This window comes from Musca autumnalis, unplaced genomic scaffold, assembly GCF_047663935.1.
Source record: "Musca autumnalis isolate F117 unplaced genomic scaffold, ASM4766393v1 scaffold_4, whole genome shotgun sequence".
Classification (NCBI taxonomy): Eukaryota; Metazoa; Arthropoda; class Insecta; order Diptera; family Muscidae; genus Musca; species Musca autumnalis.
The window spans coordinates 131,290,157-131,312,067 of NW_027411977.1; the positions used below are offsets into that span (position 1 = coordinate 131,290,157).

At 37.6% G+C, this 21,911-nt stretch overlaps 1 protein-coding gene across 10 annotated transcripts in view; it reads left to right on the plus strand.

Moving 5' to 3' along the window:
• The window catches only part of dpr10 (defective proboscis extension response 10), a 668,864-nt gene that overhangs the window by 551,702 nt on the left and 95,251 nt on the right, over positions 1–21,911 (plus strand). For all 10 annotated transcript variants that reach the window (XM_073981530.1, XM_073981538.1, XM_073981529.1 and 7 more), the window contains one exon: positions 20,035–20,245. In XM_073981530.1, coding sequence (XP_073837631.1) covers positions 20,035–20,245 — 211 coding nt within the window. The remainder of the gene's footprint in view (positions 1–20,034; positions 20,246–21,911) is intronic.

A 21,911-nucleotide genomic window follows, 5' to 3' on the forward strand; every position in this document is an offset into this window, starting at 1 on the left:
GTCTTCTTCATACACGAAAGGAAACAAATTATTCAATTTTACTTCAATACAACTTGTGGTGGCGGGTATAATAAGTTCGGCCCGGCCGAACTTAACCCCGTTCTTACTTGTTGTCGTTTACATCATCACTCAGGCTTATGACATGGCTCATTCTTGTGACATTTAACCATAGGTATTTATACCCTCAGCATTTATGCTAACGAGGGTATATACACTTTCATAAGGACAAAATGTGCCTCATCGAAATAATGGTTTTAGACCACAAGTATGTTTCGGACGTTTCAGACAATTTGGAGTCGATTGAGCCATGGCCGTCCGTCTGGCTGGCCGGAGCGCACGATAACTCTCGAACGGATGAGCCGATTTTGTCCAACATGTGACCTTGGTAATATTTTGTCCAACCGCTTCAGGTACCTCCACTATAAAAGATCGAAAATGTTCGCAAAATTGCGCACGATAACTCTTGAAGGGAGTAACCAATTTTGTCCTTACATGGCACATCGTGAAGTTTCTGCTAGACATAGATGAGGTTCCAATATAAACTCTATCGGTCCACTCCTTTGGGTACCTCCCAAACAAAATTTCGGAAAAGTTTAGTTGAAAACCTGCTCCTTTCCTGAAAAGATAGTTAGAAAGATGCAAAACCTCCTATGGTTGGAGCGCACCATAACTCTGGAACGGATTTGCCGATTCTGTCCAAAATTTGGCCATCGTAATATTTTGTCGGTCTATTCCTTTAGATATCTGCCCCACAAAAGTTCAAAACCGTAACTCTCAAAGGATGTAACCGATTTGGTCCACAGATATACATCGTAATATTTCTACGAGATGTAGATGAGGTTCGATAAGTAATATCGGCTTCGTACTTTGCTACGACATCTGCCAGCGCGTCTACTGCACCTTCTATATAAAGCGTCGGAACATTCTAGTTGTAGATCATGGTCCTTAAAACATTTGCGGGGGTTGTTAATCTTAGAGGGGTTTGTTTTTTCGACTTATATTATACCCTCCATATTAATAGAATTAAATGCACATTCCTTATATCTTGCGTATTAACCCACATAAAGCCGTAAAACGGGCATATTTGTGTGTTTTTTTGCATTTTATTAAAGCATTGTCTGTTATCTCCCATTCAACGCTTATAAAGCGTCATTTGGTCTATGCATTTCCACGCATATGGTCAAAATCATAAGAGTTTAGGTCGAAGAAGATGCCCGTAATTTTGTATGACAATCTGATATTATTTAGCGCGTGAAATGGACCATTACTTTACAAAGTAGCCTATATATGGAAAAATAACTACTGACTTTTCCCCTGATGCAAATTGCAATAATGTGTCTGCTAGGTAACGGGCCAACATGTTCCTATCATTATACACATTGTCTTTATCATGCAAAATGTGCCTCATTGAAATAATAGTTTTAGACCCCAAGTAGGTTTGGACGAAATCCGTTTCAGAAAATTTGGAGTCGGTTTAGCAATGTCCGCTGGTCTGTCTGTCTGGCTGGCTGGTGCGCACGATAACTCTCGAACGGATGAACCGATTCGTTCCAAAATTTGGCTTTCGTAATAGTTTGCCCAAACTTAGTTTAAGTTCGAAGATGGGTTATATCGTTCGAAAATGTTCGGAAAATTTGTGGGCACAATAACTCTTGAAGGGGGTAACCGATTTGGTCCATTCTTTGCACATCGTGAAATTTCTACCAGACTTTGTATGGACTCAATCGGTCCACTCCTTCGGGTACTTCCCACACAAAATTTCGGAAAACTTCAGTTTAACACCTGCTCTCGAATCGCTTTGTTTTTTGTTGTAACGACTTGTATTGACAGCCCCCACTCCTTCAGGTACATCCCCCACAAAATATCAAAAATGTTCGGCAAAATTGTTCGCACGATAACTCTTGAAGGGAGTTGGTCCATAATTTACACATCCTAATTTATCTACCAGATATAGATCAGGTTCAAATTAGGACTGTATTTGTCTACTCCTTCGGGTACCTATCACACAAAATTTCGGATAAGTTCACTTTAAGATATGCTCTCGAATCATTTTGATTTTTTGGCCTTCGTCATATTTTGTCATAGTTTCATTGCGAAGATAGGCAATACCGGTCCATAACTATCGGTACTTCCCCGAATATTTAAAAAATGTCACTTAAATGGTATGAACAAATGACCAAATTTAGTTTAACTTCTAAAATGGAGGTACCTTAGGGTACCTCCCCCACATAGGTTCAACATTTGTTTCTAAGTGCAGTTTAAGGTCTGTTCGATAATCCTTTGGAAATGTATATCGATGCTGTTCGTTGTGATCTTGTTTACTAGTACAGCGATATTATGTTTTCCGTGGGCAAGTCCATGCTTACTGGCATACTGGCCCAAAAGTTATACGATGACCCACTGAAATGACTAGTGGGTGCGATATCAATCGAAAAGATATGACTTCCAAAATAAGATCCACTTCCATAATGGACTATGTCGGTTCATTCCTTTAAGTACCTCATCCGCAACATTTTTGAACTTTAATCCTAATCCACATTTTCGTCGGCAAGTTCAAATGTCCAAAAAAGGCCACAAAATACTGAAAAACCCTAAATACATTCGATCCTTCTCTCATATCAATGAGAGCACCCCTCAGAAAATGTCGCCAAAATTACTGAGGGTATTTTGCCACTGCTGAAAATTTGATGTGGCCTGGCCAGGATTTTCTACACATCAAATTTTCAACGGTGGCAAAATACCCCTCAGTAATGTTGGCGACATTTAATGAGTATATTAGCCATGTGAAACTTCTCTACAGGTGGTGTCTTAGGATATGCCGTTCGAAATCGGCGATAAATAGTAGGTGCCATATCATTGAGCTAATATGAATCGGGATGTTTGTGGTACAATTATTATACATATTATTATTTAAGCTTGATGTGATAAGTTGTTTTTTACAATAAGTTTATTTGTTCCAAAAAGGAATTTTGATTTACAGAAAGCTAATTCCCAGGGGTAGTAATGTAGGGTATCGCATGTTTTTATATAACTTTCACATAAAATTTTAAGTTTTTTTCGGAAAAAAATCATTGCGCTAAGTGGGTTAAAGACCGTACGTCATTACAATTGGAACCAATGTAAAGCTTGGAACTTCCTCTCTTATAATTGTGATTTTTAAGGTAAGGTGGCCCATATTAGCAATATGTCATCGAATGAGAATATCGGCCGTTTCACATATACAAATAGAATAATTTTATGTGCTAAATATTGTTCAATCATCTTATTTCTCCGTAACCTCAATCCCATGATAAATACTATTGCAATTGAGCTATGTGCAAATAATGATCTGTACATCAATATAATTTGCATCAACGAAAAGTTCAAGAACTCCTGTAAAAATCACCAACAACAGAATAGACACCTATTCTGATTGGAATAAGGAACGGACGGACACACATGCATAGCTTTATCGCTTTATCTTGTGAGATATGAAAATTTTTATACCACTAAGGGTCTATGAGGAACATTTCGTGGTGCTTCATGAATTTTGTACAAAACCTTTCATATATTTAACATCCGACTAAAATAACTATATAAACTCATTTATTGCAATAATGCAAACATATTACGCATTTTTCTTGCCACCAACAACATGTCGTCACTTGTTAATGACGGTTTCTCTCCACCCTAATAGAGTGAACCTGTCTTCAACTAAATGAAATTGAATTGTTTTCATGCATACATGAATTCCTGTTGAAGTTTGCCGTCATAATGACTAAAGTTTTATAGCACGATAACAGAATCATAAGATATAATTACATTTCTTAATAATTTAACGAATAAAGTTGCGAGTCCTTTTCCTTTTTTTCTAAAATCCATTCGTTCTCTTCTGTCCTGTGGGTATTCTGAATGGCAAAACTTAATCAATTTACTCAGAAAAGAAATATGAATGGTTGAGATGTTGTAGATACGTAGGTTGGTACATATGCTGTAGTGAGTTTATTAACAAATTTATAAATAAATGGCATACGAAAATATGTACATATTAATAAATTTTTAAGTTTGTTGTAAAGTTGGACAACTGAAAGGTGTTGCGAACTTAAAATAATGCTTTTATATACGAAGGAAAAATATTCCTTGACATTACAAAGCAAAAAGTATTTATTGTCACTCGATTAAAAAATAACCCCTTTTTTGTGAATCCTTAAGTAAAAATCCACAGGAAAAGCAGTTCACTGATCCTGCTCCTGGCGTAGAATGTACGATAGCACTTCTTATATCCTCTACCATAATATGGATGGTCCAATACCAAAATGATTGTCTCGACGAGCTCAGTCGATCTGGCTATGTGTGTCCGTCCGTCTGTCCATCTAAACTTTGTAATCACGCTACAGGTCGCAATTTTGATCGGATCGTCACCAAATTTTGGGTGTGGATGAGGGTCCCGGGAAGAAGGGAAGAAGCCTATTGATTTTGGTAATGATCGGATAATATTTAGGGGTCGGAATGGGCTAAAAACGTATTTGGAGAAAAAGTGAACGTATTTTTCCGAAGCAAATATCTCAACTTCCATAAAGGGTATGCCAAAAGCAAAACCTGCTGATGAAAGTAGAATATATCGCCTTTCTAACGATGCAAAGGTGGTTGTCGTATGTGGACAAACAACGAAGATATCGCAATAGCCGCTAATAGAACACAACTTTAAATTTTTGCGATTTTAATAATAATGACAAATATCACAGCTTTGGTTGGGGACCTTCCAAAAACAAATCCCAACTTAACAATGATGCAAACTAGGATGGCGTAGGTGGTCAAATAACGTAGATATCGCAATAGTCGGTAATACATCCCATTTTTCATTTTTTCCCGAAATCGATCTATAAGTCGCAATTTTGATCGGATCGTCACCAAATTTTGGGTGTTGATGAGGGTCCCGGAGGGGAAAAAGCCTATTAATGTTGGTGATGGTCGGATATTATTTAGGGCTCGGAATGGGCAAAAAACTTATTTGGAGAAAAATTCAACGTTTTTTCCAAAGCGAATCTGCGCATCTACAATGGGTATATCAAAAGTATATCTAAAGAAAGAAGAAAATGTCACCTTTCTAACGACGTAAAGTAGGCTGTCGTAGGTGATCAATAGACAGCGGAATTTTATGCAACCCCTATTTTTGGTCCGATTCATGTCAAATTTTGAGACTGGGCATATTTTTGGCTTCTGATTACATTGCAATCGAAACATATGACATATGCAAAATTATGCAAAATGCATAAATTTTTGCATATGCAAAATTTATGCATTTTACATTTTTCTTATGCAACAAATATTTCAATAAGAGGTACACGCAAAAAAAAACGGCCTCTCTATCATATGTCCCAAACATATTTTGCAGCAAACATATATATGTTTGCAACAGTCCCAAACATAATATATGTTTCGGTCTACAAACAAAGATATGTTTGGGTGCAAACAAAGATATGTTTGGGTGGAAACAATTTTATGTTTGGGTGCAAACAAAGATATGTTTGGGTGGAAACAATTTTATGTTTGGGTGCAAACATTTTATATGTTTGGGTGCAAAAAAGTTCAAACCCAAAAGGCACAAAAAAAACAAACACATGCACCAGTGGGCGCTTACTGAGAGCAAGGGAGCGTAAAATTCAATGTAAAACACTTTGAAATGTGTGCTCACTTGCTCTCAGTAAGAACTCACTAGCTATAGTATACACACAAATGTTGAGGTTTTTTATTGAAAGGCAAAAGAACAACAAACACATAGGTACATACAAAATTCCAAAGAAATACATAACACACTTTAATAAAAGAAAAACTGATTGAAATAATTTGTAAATAGTCACACTTTTAAAAAGGAAAATTATATAGAAACGTAGTTGAACGCTTCTCCTTAGTTGTAAAATAAAACAAATTGTCCTCATAGTTGAAATCATCAGCGGGGAATCGGCATCTATAGGGGCTATATAAAGGCCTGAACCTCAACCGACAAATTTTAGGTGGAACATTTTTTACCCCCAAGGAAGACTTAATACCAAATTTCAGCCATTTCGGGGGGATATTGAGGCCACAACCTTCAAAATACCGCAAATCGGGAGGTATCGTTCTATGGGGGCTATATGAAGACGTGGACCTATACCGACAAATTTCAGGTGGAAAGTTTTATACCCACATCGAAGACAAAATGCCAAATTTCAGTCATTTCGGTGGGATATTGGGGCCACAACCTTCAAAATACCGAAAATCGGGAGGTACCATTCTATGGGGGCTATATGAAGACGTGGACCTATGCGAACAGATTTTAGTTGTAAAGTTGCATACCCCTAACGAAGACTTAATACCAAATTTCAGCCATTTCGGTGGGATATTTAGACCACAAATCCTTGAATATATTTTTGTATATGCTCATTTTATGCAGATATGTACAAATATGTCAAAATATGCACGATATGCAGAATAAGCAAAATATGCGAAAATTTCTGGCCATAATTCGTTTTATTTTAGTGATCAAACACCAAACTTTTCAATTTTGCGATTTTAATCATAATGACGAATATCACAGATTTGGATGGAGACTTTCCAAAAGCAAAGCCTGGGTATGAAAGTAGAAAATCCCATCTTTACAATGATGGATAGTAGGTTGGCGTAGGTGGCCAATTAACAGAGGCATAGCAGTCGTCGATAATGCATCCCATTTTCCGATTTTTTGTAATCACGCTACAGGTCGCAATTTTGATCGGATCCAACGTGGAAAAAGCCTACTGAGTTTGATGATGGTCGGATAATATTAAGGGTCGGAATGGGCAAAAACCTATTTGGAGAAAAGGTCAACGTTGTATTTCAAAGTCAATATCTCTGTTTCTTTAAGAGGTAATCAAAAGCAAAACATGGCACGGAAAGTAGAAAATATCAATTTTACAACGACATCAAACAACAGAGATATCGATATAGTCGGTAATACTTTCCATTTTCCGATTTTTTTGTAATCACGCTACATGTCGCAATTTTGGTCGGATCGTCACGAATTTGATGTGGGTCCCGGACGGGAGGAAGCCTATTGATTTTGGTGATGTTCGATGGGCATCACACTGACCAGGAGTCGGAATAAGCAAAAAGCTTATGTGGAGAAAAGTCAATGTTTTTTTTTCTTATGTGAATATCTCCGCTTCTGGTAGGAGTATTCCAATAGGAAAGGCCGTCAATGGAAGAAGAAAAGATCTCCTTTATATGTTGGCTTAAATGGGCCAACAACCGAGATATCGGAAAAGTCAGTAATATATCCAATTTTACCATTTTTGTAATCACGCTACAGGTTGGAATTTTGATCGGATAGTCACGAAATTTTGGGGGTTGATGGTGGCCCCACAGAAGAAAAAACCTATTGATTTTGGTGATAGTCGGATAATATTTAGGGGTCGGAATGGGGAAAAACGTATGTGGAGACAAATTCAAAGTTTTATTCTTTGTGAATACATCGGCTTCTCGGTAAAGCCTGCTAACGGAAGAATAAAATATTACCTTTACATTGGAGTAAAGTAGTTGGCGAAGGTGGCCAAACAAGGGAGATACCACAATAGTAATGCATCCAATTCTTCCATTTTTTTGCAATTGCGTTATAGGTCGCAATTTTGAAAGGATAGTCACGAAATTTTGGTTGCTTATGGGGTCCCAGAGAGAAAAAGGGAATATTATGTTTGGTGGTAGTCGGATTATATTCCCTAAAAGAAATGTTTACCAGTGAAAAGCTTATGCAGAGGGGTAGTGGTGTAGGGTATCACATGGTCGGCCCCGTCCCGACTATAGCCTTTGCTCACTTGTTTTATTTTGCTCTTTATTGGATTTGAACACACGAACTTTTGCTTTGTAGCCGAACACACTATATACTAGGCCACGCACATTAACATTAAGGGTTGTTTAAACGCGTATGTGTACACCACCAACAGTTCTTTTTTATTAAAAAAAAAATACCCGGCCGGCGGTGAGCGTTGACCACACAACTCTCTGATTTGTAATCGGACACACACGCTCTGTGCCACCGTACTCATAACTTAGTAAGGAGTAATATAAGTACTTATTTTTGTTTACATTACTTTGTTATGGGTTACATAATGACCATGGTGGAATAAGAAGGTGTTACATCAATAACAATAATTCTGTCATTTATCACACCAAACGTCAAATTTGATCACAATAATGCATTACTGTGAATTGCTTGTTTGCATTTTGTATGTTATGTTATTCACAATAATACATTTTGACAACTAGTCTGAAAATCAGATGTTTTTGGCGCTGTACCTTATTATTGTGCCATGATAATGACTAACGGATCCGAATTTTTGGTGGGTACAAAGCTTAAAAAATAAATGTGAAATGCGTAGAAAATCATGAAACCAAAGTTATAGAGAATGGGTACACATATAAACTGCATATTATAGCAAAAACAAAAGAGAAAAAATTATTGTTCCAAATATATTTTTTGGTTTGATTAGAAAAAATTTAAAAAAAAAATATCAAAATATCCGCGTAAATGTATAAAACACATTTGCATTTGAAAAACGAAAAGTTCTAGGACAGAGAAGCCATTACATAGTCGATACGTCCGAAGATCTGCTTTACCACCAGTGAAACCAGGTAACGTAATTTGGTGACTATGTGGGTTCGAGTCCTTGGCTTTCCTTTTTCACTTGCAAATAATTTCCGATCATCAAGCTTAACTCTAAACGAGAAAATCAATAAAAAAATATTAGGGAGTTCTCCAACTATTTCGCTAAAATCCCATACAATAATGAATGTTTTCTGCTAAAACTTCATCAAGATATATGGTTTACAATCACGAACGGGGAAGTGATCATGGGTGACGTAGGGGATGGAAGATACCAAGGAACGGTCCTGACCGGTTTTAACATGGCAAAGCCCAGGATTTATCTTGGTCCCTCTTTCATCTCGTTAAAAGTAGTGAGCTAACATGTGCCGCTCGTTCACCCATAAGAACGTTAAAAACTTGGGTTTGGGCGTCGGGTTAGTAACCCTCCCTTAGAAAAAAACAGCCTACTATGAAAAAACGAAAGAAAAGAAAAACAAACCCCTCTAAAGTTGACGAACCCCGCAAACGTTTTAAGGACCATGATCTGCGAATCTGCACCTGGAATGTTCGCACTCTTTATAGAGAAGGTGCAGTCTTCGCATTGGCAGACGTACTTGAAAAGTACAAGGCCGATATTACTGCCATACAGGAAATACGATGGATTAGGAAGGCGTCACAACAACACCTAAAGGTGACGCACTGTATTATAGTTGCCATGACGTAAAGCATGAGTTTGGTTGCGGATTCGTAGTTAGTCGGAGGCTAAAACATCTGGTATCCAGCTTCACCCCAGTGAATGAAAGACTTGCTGCAATTCGAATAAAAGCTAAATTCTTCAACATCAGCTTTATTTGCGCTTATGCTCCCACTGAAGAAAAGGACGAACAGACCAAAGATATATTTTACGAGCGCTTAGAAGAAACATATGACCGTTGCCCTGCCCATGACATTAAAATCATTCTAGGCGATTTTAATGCCAAAATTGGAAAGGAGAATATCTTTGGCCCAACAGTCGGGAAATTCAGTCTCCACAGTGAAACATCTGACAATGGTATGAGGCTGATAGACTTTGCAGCTGCAAAAAACATGGTAGTTAGCAGTACCAGATTTAATCATCTCGATATTCATAAGGGCACCTGGCTGTCCCCAGATCAAAGAACAAGTAATCAAATTGATCATGTTGTGATAGATGGAAGACATTCATCCAGCGTGTTGGATGTACGATCGTTCCGAGGCGCAAACATTGATTCGGACCACTATCTTGTTGCAGCAAAGGTACGTACCCGTCTAAACGTTGCAAATAAAGCACGAACAGACACAACGCGGAAGTTGGACATCGATAGGCTGCAAACACAACAGATAGCCACAGCATATTCCACTCAACTAGCCCAATTGCTTAACGCGAGCACTCCTTGTCCCGATAACATAACAACACAATGGCAAAATATTGCCCACTCCATGCAAACAGCCGCAAAATCCATACTTGGATTCCAGAGACCTCCACAAAGGAATTCATGGTATGACCAGGAGTGTCGTGCTGCTTCCGAAGATAAAAATGCGGCATATAGAGCTACTTTACAATCAGTAGCAACGCGGAGCGCACGAGAGAGATATCGGGAGAAAAGGAGAGAAGAGAAACGTCTTTTCCGCAAGAAAAAGAGAGAAATGGAAAAGCGGGAGTGTGAAAAAATCGAGATGTACAGGAGCCAGAATGAAGTCCGAAAATTCTACCAAAGAGTGAAACATCAAACAGATGGCTTTGGTACAGGCACATCCTCCTGTAGAGACCAGCAAGGTAATCTGGTAACAGATACAGATAGCGTGCTCAGGATATGGAAGGAACATTTCTCCAATCTGCTGGTATCCAATAGTGGCGAAGACGATGATACCGCAGATCCAATCCCAGAAGATGGTATAGAATGTATACCACCCGGCCAAGATGAGGTGAAAACAGCAATCAACCGGCTGAAGAATAATAAAGCAGCAGGAGCCGATGGCTTACAAGCCGAGCTGTTTAAAACCGGAGGCGACGCGCTAATAAGGTGTATGCATCAGCTAGTTAGCACCATCTGGCAGGAAGAACGCGTACCCGACGATTGGAACCTGAGCATCCTATGTCCCGTCCACAAGAAAGGAGATAAGACTGTATGCTCTAACTATAGGGGCATAAGTCTACTCCCTATTGCCTATAAGATAGTGTCAGGGATACTGTGCGAACGAATAAAGCCTATGGTCAACGGGATAATTGGACCATACCAATGTGGCTTTAGACCTGGCAAGTCCACCATTGACCAGATATTTACCCTGCGGCAAATCCTAGAGAAGACCCAAGAGATGCAGATCGACACATTTCACCTTTTTGTCGATTATAAAGCAGCATTCGACAGTCCCCTCCGATCAGAGGTATTCCATGCAATGTCTGAATTTGGTATTCCCGCAAAGCTCATCCGGCTTTGTAAGATGACTCTAACTGATACTAGGTCCTCAGTTAAAATTGGAAAGAACCTCTCCGAAGAATTTTGTACCAAAAGAGGTTTCAGACAAGGAGACAGCCTTTCGTGTGACCTATTCAACATTTTGCTGGAAAAGGTAATACGAGATGCAAATGTCAAAAGAAATGGCACAATTTACACCAATAGCCACATGTTACTTGCCTATGCTGATGACATAGACATCATGGGACGATCAGTAAAGGAAGTAACTGATACCTTTAAGAAGGTCGAAGCAGAATCTGCGAAAGTGGGTCTGGCGGTAAACGGCGAAAAGACCAAATTGATGGTGTCGACGCGCAAAGCGTCCATAGAGCTCGGACCAACCGTAGAAGTTGGTACCTATAATTTTGAGGTAGTTAAAGACTTCGTCTACCTCGGCACTGCCATAAACACAACAAACAACATCAGTTGTGAAATAAGAAGAAGAATTGTATTGGCCAACAGATGCTACTATGGATTAAGTAAGCAATTTAAAAACAAAGCCACATCTCGTCAAACAAAAATAACACTATACAAAACGCTGATACTACCCGTGCTAATGTATGGCTCCGAAGCATGGGTACTTGCGCAAGCAGATAAGGCAGTGCTTGGTGTGTTTGAGAGGAAAATTCTTCGGAAGATCTACGGGCCGATTTGCGTTGACGGTGAATATCGACGTCGTATGAACCACGAGCTATATAAGCTATACAAAGACATGCATATAGTTAAACGTATCGAGATGCAACGATTGCGTTGGCTAGGTCATATCATGAGAATGAGCGATGATGAACCCGCTAAAAAGGCGTATGAATACATGGCACATGGCGGTGCACGCAGAATCGGCAGGCCTAAGCTTCGATGGAGCACACAAGTGGATGAAGAAATGGAAAGGCGCGGTATTCCAAAAAGTCAAGCGAAAAACAGAGAGGAATGGAGATCTTTTCTTAGTTCGGTCTATGGAACAAATGTTCTGTAATGGGCCAACTAAGTAAGTAAGAAGTGATCATTAGTTCCGTCGCTTAAAAAAAAAACTAAATTCAAGCGGGGTTTAAAGGAAATTGAATGACACTTATAAATTTTACACGCAATTCCAGGATACTGTCCAATTACCAGGATACTGTAAGGAGCATACTCATGAGATATACATTCAACGTTGTAAAATTACGAGTTCTATAATCCTATTATGAGTTTACAATATTATCTCGCTGCGCATCCGTATTATTAAAAAAATTAAAAACACCCCGAAATTCCGACTTCAAAAAGTCAGCATCAATTTTAAGTGGATGCAGTGGATATATATCGAAAAATTCTACAGTAATATCACGTTAGCCATGGAGTATTCTGTCATTTTTCTTTGGGCATAGGGCTATTAAATGTATGGTTAAGCCAGAAATCGGAAGGGAACATAAAAAACGTGGGCCTAATTACGTCATTCGATTCGATCGCGTATTTGCTCGTGAAAAAGATTTCGACACGATAAAAAGCGGCATGACGAGATTCAATCGAAATCGTTGATCGAATGTTTCGAGAGTAACCGGCAATCGAACTATGAAAACCTATGTGTTTCTCAGGGAATATTATGAAGGTAGATCTAAAAAAATTGTTTATTTGAAAGCAAGAACTAAAAAACAAAATTATGAATGAAAATGTAAATATCTGTGGAATTTGTTGAACAATACATTGAATAATAATTTCGGAATGAAGCTGTGCTAAGAAAATAAGAAAATTATTAATATTTGCAAAATCTTTTTGACATTGTTGTAACAGATTGCTAATACGGCTACCTTAATAATTCTCTCTCAAAATAAGTTAGAGAGAACTTGGTGGGTTTTTTGCATTAGCCTCTCTGAGAGTGTTTTTTCTTTTGGTAAACAACGGGGGATGAAATGTTTAAAGTGTACTTTATTAAACGTTGTTCACGTATAAAAATGGCTATTAATATTAAATATTTTTTTTGTTTTGCATAAATGCTTATTGTTCAACTTATTTGTTAACGACTGCAAACACTAATTTTTGTTTAATGATTACATTCATATTTATTTTAATTCTAATTATATCCCAATTTCACAGAACGACTGCAAAGGACTTTTCCCAATTTCTCTTGTTATTTTGTGTAAAAAATGCTGACAATTATTTACTAATATCGTTTTTATTCTATAAACCGACATCAAACAACAATTTTTACATTTTAAACAAAAAGACAATAAGAAATCTTTCATTTTATTTGTTTACGATAGGCAATTTGGCTACGAAAAATTACTCACAAATTTTTACATTTTAAACAAAAAGACAATAAGAAATCTTTCATTTTATTTGTTTACGATAGGCAATCTGGCTACGAAAAATTATGCCAAATTATGTCAATTGTACCATGGTGGCACCAATAAGTAATTTTAGAACGGACATTTAGTCTGTACCTAATTTTTTGCATATTTTGACATACTTGCTAAACCATATGCAAGACTTTGTGTCCTAAATATGCCATCGAATTGGCTAAAAGTTTGTATTAAGTATTCGTTCATCACAATTTTCGACCTGAAATTTATCGGTATAGGTCCAGGTCTTCATATAGCTCCCATAGAACCGTACCTCCAAATACCCGTAAAAAACTTTCCACATGAAATTTGTCGTTATATGTCCACGTCTTCATATAGCTCCCATAACCAGAATCTACCGATTTTCTGTACTTTGGTCTCAATATCCCTCCGAATTGGCTAAAATTTGGTATTAAGTCTTCATTGGGGGTACTAAACTTTCCATCTGAAATTTGTCGGTATAGGTCTAGGCGTTCATATAGCTCCCATACAACGAAAGCTCCCCATTTTCGATATTTTGAAGATTGTGGCTCTGGTTACAGATTTCTCAATTTTTTTGACTTGTCTGAAGTGAATTTCAAACAGAAAAATGTACACATAAACATTTTAGAAGATATTATTGAAATATATGTAGCATACGAAAATATGTGAAATACAGAAATTTTCAGTATGCAAAAATAATATTTTTTTTTTTAAATATGCAAATTTTATAAAAATAGGTGTTGCATAAAATTCCGCTGTCTACATATCTTTGAGCTGATATTAATCGGGGTGCTCTCATTGATATGAGAGAAGGCTCTCTTGTCCCTACTGGGATGTTTGTGGAACAATTATATACAGTACATTTTAAGAAATATTCTTAAATTTGAAAATTGGGGTTGTTTAGCAATTTTTGCTACATCTTTAAATTTTGAACAATTGGACAGGTAATATGATAGGGTTCCACGTAATTTGTAAGAACTGGGAATTTGTCTGTCATGATAGAGACAATTTGTAGCATGGGAGGAAGATGTGGTTCTCTTCACAAAACTCATTATATCTTAGGTAGTGGGTCCGTTACCAAGCACACATATTATTGCAATTTTCATCAGAGGTAAGATCGGTAGTTAATTTTTCATATATAGACGACTTTGCCGGTATATGGCCTCCAGGGATTCAAATATGTTCCAAAAATAAAATGTTTTTATTTAGCATACAAAAGTAATGGTCCATTGGACCCGCTAAATAATATCAGATCATAATCAAAAATTGTAGGCATCTTTTTCGACCTTAACCCCTACCTCGTGCAAAATTTCGTGACTATTGATCTATAATTGCGACCTCTAGTATGCTTTTGATTACATTACAAGCAAAACACTGGATATATTAGGCTGTAACTCTGTTATCTGACTACATAAATCAACATAATTGGCATTAATTGAAAGGGCAAAAGTTGTCCTTCCAAATATTATTTATGTGGGCGGAATGTGTGGTCCAGGAATAAAGATATTACCGGTATATTAAAAATTTTCACAATTTTCACACAAAAGCTGTGGTCCATTTAACCCTCTAAACATCATCCGATCACCATCTCAAATTGCAAGCTTCTTCTTTGTCATATAATCTTACATTATTTAAAATTGTAAGGCGATCGGACTATAATTGCGACATACAGAGCCGCTACAAAATCGGATAAAAATTTTGTTTTTGGTCCATTTCACCCGCTAAATATTTCTCGATCATCACCAATAAGAATAGGGATCTAGTATGGTCTGAACCCGACCTCCATACAAAATTTCGTGACGATCGGTCCATAATTGCGGCCTGGAGCGTGTTTACAATTTATAATGGACAGACGGACGGACGGACGGACAGACACACATCTCAAAATCGCTTTATCTCGTCGAGATATGAAGATTGGTATACCACATTGGGGGTCTCCGACGAATATTTCGCGGTGTTACATGAATTTTTACCAAAACAAACCTTTCCACATTGTGGTGTAGGGTATAACAAAAAGATTATGACATTTTGGTTATGTCGTGTGGCTTCAAAAGATTGTCAAAAAAAGCTCATATAGAAAATTTGTCAAACGACTTTGTGCGTGAGATTTTACTATCGATTCACCTTATAATTAAAATTTTATCTAATCTTAGTTAAAAACTCGCCAAAATATGATACAGGGATAAGAGGTCAATCCCACGGCAGCGGGTTCTTTCGTACCGGATTGACCCGAAACCATTGTGTTTCGGCCAGCGGCTGCCAACAACAACAACAACAGGGATAAGAGGTAGTAAAAAAGTCATAACCCTAATGCGCACACACTACATGCTGTAGGTTGTTCTATGTAAAAACCTTGCTCTGCATTAAAAGATAATTATTTTTTCTTAATACATTCTAAGCATTACATACATATCCCACGAATATCCCGAAAGGTCAAATTCACTCCTCCGAGTCCGAACGGCGTTCTTAACGACATCAATTGTAAAGAAGTTGGTTTTCTATCAACGCACTATAGGACCAATGGCAAGTTTCTGAGGCGAAACGTCTATTTTTCAAGTCATATATTGATTCGATTCTTGACACTTTGGAATGAGTTTTGAAATAAGAAAAACATTTCAACCTGACAACGCTTTATGATCACATACCGGGCTGTCAAAGATATTTCATCTAAATGTTATAATATTAAATCAAAAGAAGAACAAAATTGTTTCGCTCGACAATTAAAAGCCGTTAACATAATTAACGCTTTTTTAAAATGGAAAATGGAATGCTTAGTAAGATTGTGATTAAGAATTAGCAAAAGTTAAACGCGATAAAGAAGTGTTGGCGTAGACATGTGATGAGATTTTTGTGTAATTTTTATTTTAGTTTATAGAACTCTTGGTATCGCGACGTATCCGCGAAACCATATATATGTATGTGGTAGAAGGTAATAGTGAGTATTATATGTATAAAAAATTATCCGCTTATGGCCGCGTAAACTTATAGAAACCTATTAACAGATAGTGTGACACATAAAAATTTGGATATTTTTAAGCATTGGGCTAGTATTCTTAATCGAGTTATTTTTTTTTTTATTCCTTTATTGTTCCACTTGGGAGCATAGGGCTTCTACAAGAAAATTATATCCTATTTTATCGATACATATGGTTTTTATATCATTGATTGATTTATTTATTCGTAGTAATTCATTTTGGATTGTTCTGCGCCATGTGTTTTTTGGACGTCCTGGACGTCGAGATCCTTGAGGGTTCCATTCTAGAGCCGCACGAGGAATGCTGATCACCGGTTTTCTTAAAGTGTGCTCAATCCATCTCCACTTCCGTCTAGCGATTTGCTTTATAATAAATTCTTCTCTCGTCTTGAAATGTAGATCTATGTTTGAGATAGTGTTGGGCCAAAATATGCCACAGATTATTCGGAGACATTTGTTGATGAATGTTTGAAGTTTTTGGGCTACATTTTTTGATATGAGCCATGTTTCACTACCATAAAGAAGTGTTGACTTTACACATGAGTTGAAAATTTTTAATTTGGTGTTCTGGGATATTTGTGCTGCTCTCCAGATTTTATTTAAGCGGCCAAATGCTGGTCTGGCTTTTTCCAGCCGGTTGTCAATGTCGTCGTCTACGCCGTTGTCAGTCGACATCATGCTGCCCAAATAACAAAAGCTTTTGACATACTCGATATGGTGATTTGAAATCGTAAAGCTGCAATCGACCGAGTTGTTTATTCGCATTGCAAAAGTTTTGCCAATATTAACATCCAGGCCTGCTTGTCTTGTCAATATAACTAGGTCATTCAATTTTTGTTGCATATCAGAGAATTTGTGGGACAGTAAGCACATATCGTCCGCATACGCTAGATATTCTAGATGTTTGTGCATATCCCATACAATTCCTCTTTTCTTGTGGGACAGCTTCAACATAATTTCGTCTAGAACTACGGCGAATAGTAGTGGCGATAGTGGGCAACCCTGCTTAACCCCAGCATTGGTATAAAAGGGGTCACTAATGGTCCCGTTGTGACGCACGTGAAGGGCTGCGTTGTCGTACATTGCTTTGATTATGCGGATTAGCTTCATCGGGGTTCCTTTATTTTTCAAAGCTTCCCATATAGCGTTTCTTTTTATTGAATCAAAAGCTTTTTTGAAGTCGATAAAGACGATGTATAGTGGTGATCGCCATTCAATGGACTGTTCAATGACAATACGAAGAGTGTTTGTTTGGTCTAAACAGCTTCTATGTGGCCTGAAACCAGCTTGCTCTTCTTGTAGTGATTGCTCGACACACTCCAACCTGTTATTTATTATAATTGCTAGTATTTTATATATTGTATTCAGCAGCGTAATACCCCTCCAATTATTGCAATCCTTGAGGTCATTTTTCTTTGGCAGTTTCACTATTGTTCCTTTTGTCCACGCTTCTGGTAGCTGTTCTAATAACCAAGCTTTCTGTATGTGCGGCGCTAGTATTTCTGCCGATGCTTGAGAGTTCGTTTGTAGGAGTTCAGGTGGAATGCCGTCTTCTCCTGGAGCTTTGTTTGTTTTCAGTTTATCGATTGCCTTTTTTATTTCAGTTATGTTCGGTTCTTCAACGTTTATGTTATGGTTTACTGATTCATGTTCGCGGCTGTTCAAATTTATGTTCTCGTCTTCAGCATAGCTTACGTTGCTTATCGATTCGAAGTGTTGTCTCCATCTGCGGGTTTGCTCTTCTGTTGTTGTTAGCAGTTGTCCCTGTTCGTCTTTTATAATCTGGTTTTTGTACAAATTTTGGTTTGCTATTTGTCCAATTATTTTGTGAAGCTCTCTCATATTATTCGCTCCTGCTGCAGCCTCCGCTTCGTTTGCCAAGTTTCGTAGATATCTTCTTTTATCGGCTCTTGCTGAACTCTTTACGGCTTTCGCAGTCTCTTTATATTGGGGTCTGAAGTCCGCATTATAATTCTGCAGTCTTTTTAGGCGGTTTCTTTGTAGTATTAGTTCCCATGTTGTCTCTGATATCCATTGTTTCCTCCTTTCATATTGCCTGCATCCAATTTTAGTGTTTCCTATCTCGCGTAGCATATTGCACGTATGTTCCCACGTGTCGTCGGGTACTGGTAGGCAATTTCTTAGAGTGTTCCCAATTTCTTCCTTTACTTCATTGCACTTTAACTTAGATGTATTGAGACGTTTACACGTTTTTGCCATATTTTTATGTTTTATATTTTTTAGTTTGATTTTTATTGATGCGACAACTAACTCATGATCGCTGTCGATATCAGCTCCCCGTTTTGAGCGAACGTCCTGCAATGAACCTCTCCATTTTCGGCCAATGCATATATGGTCTATTTGGTTCCTGGTTATACCGTTTGGCGATGTCCATGTATATTTGTGTATGTTTTTATGTGGAAACAATGAGCCACCGATGACCAAGTCAAAAGTTTGACAGACTTCAATAAAACGTTCACCGTTGTTGTTTTTTGACCCCATTGCATGTTTTCCCATAATATGGCTCAAACCATCATTTCTGCTACCAATTTTTGCATTTAGGTCCCCCATAAGGATAGGTATATCCCTCTTCGGAACGCTATGTAGTGTTGCCGTAAGTTGATTGTAAAATTCGTCTTTAACTGCATCGTCAGCGTCTTCGGTTGGTGAGTAGCATTGTATTATTGTGACGCACTTCTTTATTGTTGTATGAAAACGAGCGGTAATAATGCGATCAGAGACAGGAGTCCACGATTTAAGTGATTTTGCAGCATTTTTTGCTATTAAGAACCCTACTCCGCTTTCACACCGATTCTCTTTGCCGCTATGTAAAATAGTATTACCCTCTGAGGATGTTGTTTTATTACTATTGCACCATCTCATCTCACTGATGCCTAGAATGGCTATATTAAATCTTTCTATTTGATACTCGAGTTGTGCCAGGCGCGCTGTCTCCCTAAGCGTCCTTACGTTCCATTGTCCGATTCTAATCCGATTTCGTGTGCCGATAGTCGTCATCGTGGCGATATTGTTATCATTTTCGTTTCTTGTAGATGTTTCGTTAATCAGGTTTGGTTTCGGATAAGCAGGTGATTGGCCTGTTGTATCCTATGATGGTGCTGGGGCTGCCAACTTTTAGACGCCATCCCGTCTAGGTTTGGATACACGTTTGTATAGCGAACCGCTTGCTTCAAGACCGTCATCCGCTCTCCGCTGTTCAGTCGCCGTTTTTCAATTTCTGACACGCCGACCGATATCCAGTGGTAACCATACCAGCTGATCCAGCTTCTGCTCACCAAAGGTACTAAGGGACCAGCTGCCGTCCCTTAGGCTAGTTTTTGATCACCCCCGAGTATTTTATTTCCCCGGTACCCGCCTTATTACTGAGATAAGATGAGCTTCCCCAATTCGCCAGATGGGAGGGTCCCGATGGAGGAACTAGCAATCCCCACACGGGAATCGAGTTATACAACGCATTGAAATCTTTTATGTTCAAGATCTCTTACTTTAGTTACTGGGACTACTACAGACTAAATTTAAAAATAAAGTCTATGCTCTATGTCAAACAAATCAAGGTGAAACCGTTTATAAGGTTAACACAATTCTGTTGCAAAAGCTTCAAAGATTGCGCTACAGACATGTATAAAATTCCGATTCGTATTAAATTGCAAACGGAATGTATTAATTTGTACAATTGTTCTTAATTTCTTTTAGGTTGCATGGATACGTCATCGAGATCTGCACATACTAACTGTTGGCACATATACCTACACCACCGATCAGAGATTTCAAACATCATATCATCGTGACATTGATGAGTGGACATTACAAATAAAATGGGCACAACAACGGGATGCTGGTGTTTATGAGTGCCAAATATCAACACAGCCGGTTCGAAGTTTTTCTGTTCATCTAAATATAGTCGGTAAGTATATATATATATGTGTGATATTTTTCATTAATATTACTGTATGCAAATAAATTAATTTTCAAAGGTAATGCTTGTAAAAAATAGTATTTTCTTGTTGGATATTCCTACGTAATTGGTTTGTTCCAGAACTGCAAGAATATACTAATTTTTTACTATTTTTGATAACATTAAGGAAAAATTGTTATGGTAATAACAATTTTGTAGCTTCTTGCAGGTTCTGGAACAGAGCATATGTAAACAGCTTAAGTCTTGTGTCAGACTATGAAAATTTTCATGAAAATGTTTTGAGCTTATGGGTAAGAAGGGGGAAAGGGAGCTACTTCACCTCCGCTCTTTCCTAAAATCTAAAATATTTGCATTTGTTATTTTCAGTGTCTGGCACAATAGTAAATGGTGTGTAATTTTTTTACTTTGGTGTTTACACCTGCGAAGTTTTTGCGGATTCTGAAACTACAATGCTCATAGATGAAAAAAATAAAAAAAAAACGCCGGAGCGCTTTTTAAGTAAATCGCTGTCAAAGTTCAAATTTTTAGGTTTTCACGATTTTGCTTGGAAACCGCAAGGCCTATCGAAACAGGATTAGAGAAAATGTTGTAGCTGTGAAAATTCTCTACAAGACAGATTTATTTATTTTATGATTTTTTCGTAGCTTCTACCATATGTGATTTAAAAGTTCAAATTGGAACAATGCACTGACTGTATCGCCTCCTCATAAAACAATGTCATGACTCTAATTTCCCAACTTATACTTATATATCACAAAAATGGTACAACCAAGATAAAAATTTCAAAAGCCAATCTTGTACAAAAGGGCCTACAAATTTGACCTGAACTTCTATATCTCAAAAATGGTAAAAGCTAGGAACAAATCATAAAGGTCAATTCTATAGACAATTTTCCCAACTACAACATTTTCTTTAGTCCCATTTAGTCGATGGTACTTGCGGTTTCCAAGAAAAATCGTGAAAAGCTAAAAAAAAAACCCTAAAATGTGAACTTTGACCGTGATTTATTTAAAGGCGCTGCGGCGATTTTTTTGATTTTTCTCATCTATGAACATTGTAGTTTCAGAATCCGCAAAAACTTCCCAGGTGTGAAAATCTTCCATTTAAAGGCGTACCGTGAGCGGTGTAGGGTACAACAAATTTTAAATTTTGTCATTCTTTTTGAATGATTTACATCTCTTTCAATCTCTTTCAATCACTTTCAGTCATTTAAGTTGGTCACCGTAGGGTTTTTAAGAGCTTGGGACATGATGCCTGAAAGCATATCCTTGCTCACGACACATATACATATATCGCTGTAAACCGGATCATAAGAAGTTAATTTGGTAAAAAATTCAAAACAATCCTCGAACGGTTCTTAAACTGCACATCAGGGTTATAAAGTTCCGTTCGGACTCGGCGATAAACTGTAGGTTCCACATCACTGAGCTAATATGAATCGAGGTGCACTTATTGATATGAGAGAAGACTCCTTTGTTCCGCCTGTGATGTTTGTGGAACATTATTATTATTTTAACATAAATAAATCATACACTCCACGTCAGTAGAATAGAACACCTAAATTTTTTTAATGGTAGCTTATTTAGCCCATAGCGAATGAATCTGCGTTTTTAATCTTAAGGGGATTTAAAGTCTATGATGTTCCGTATCAAAC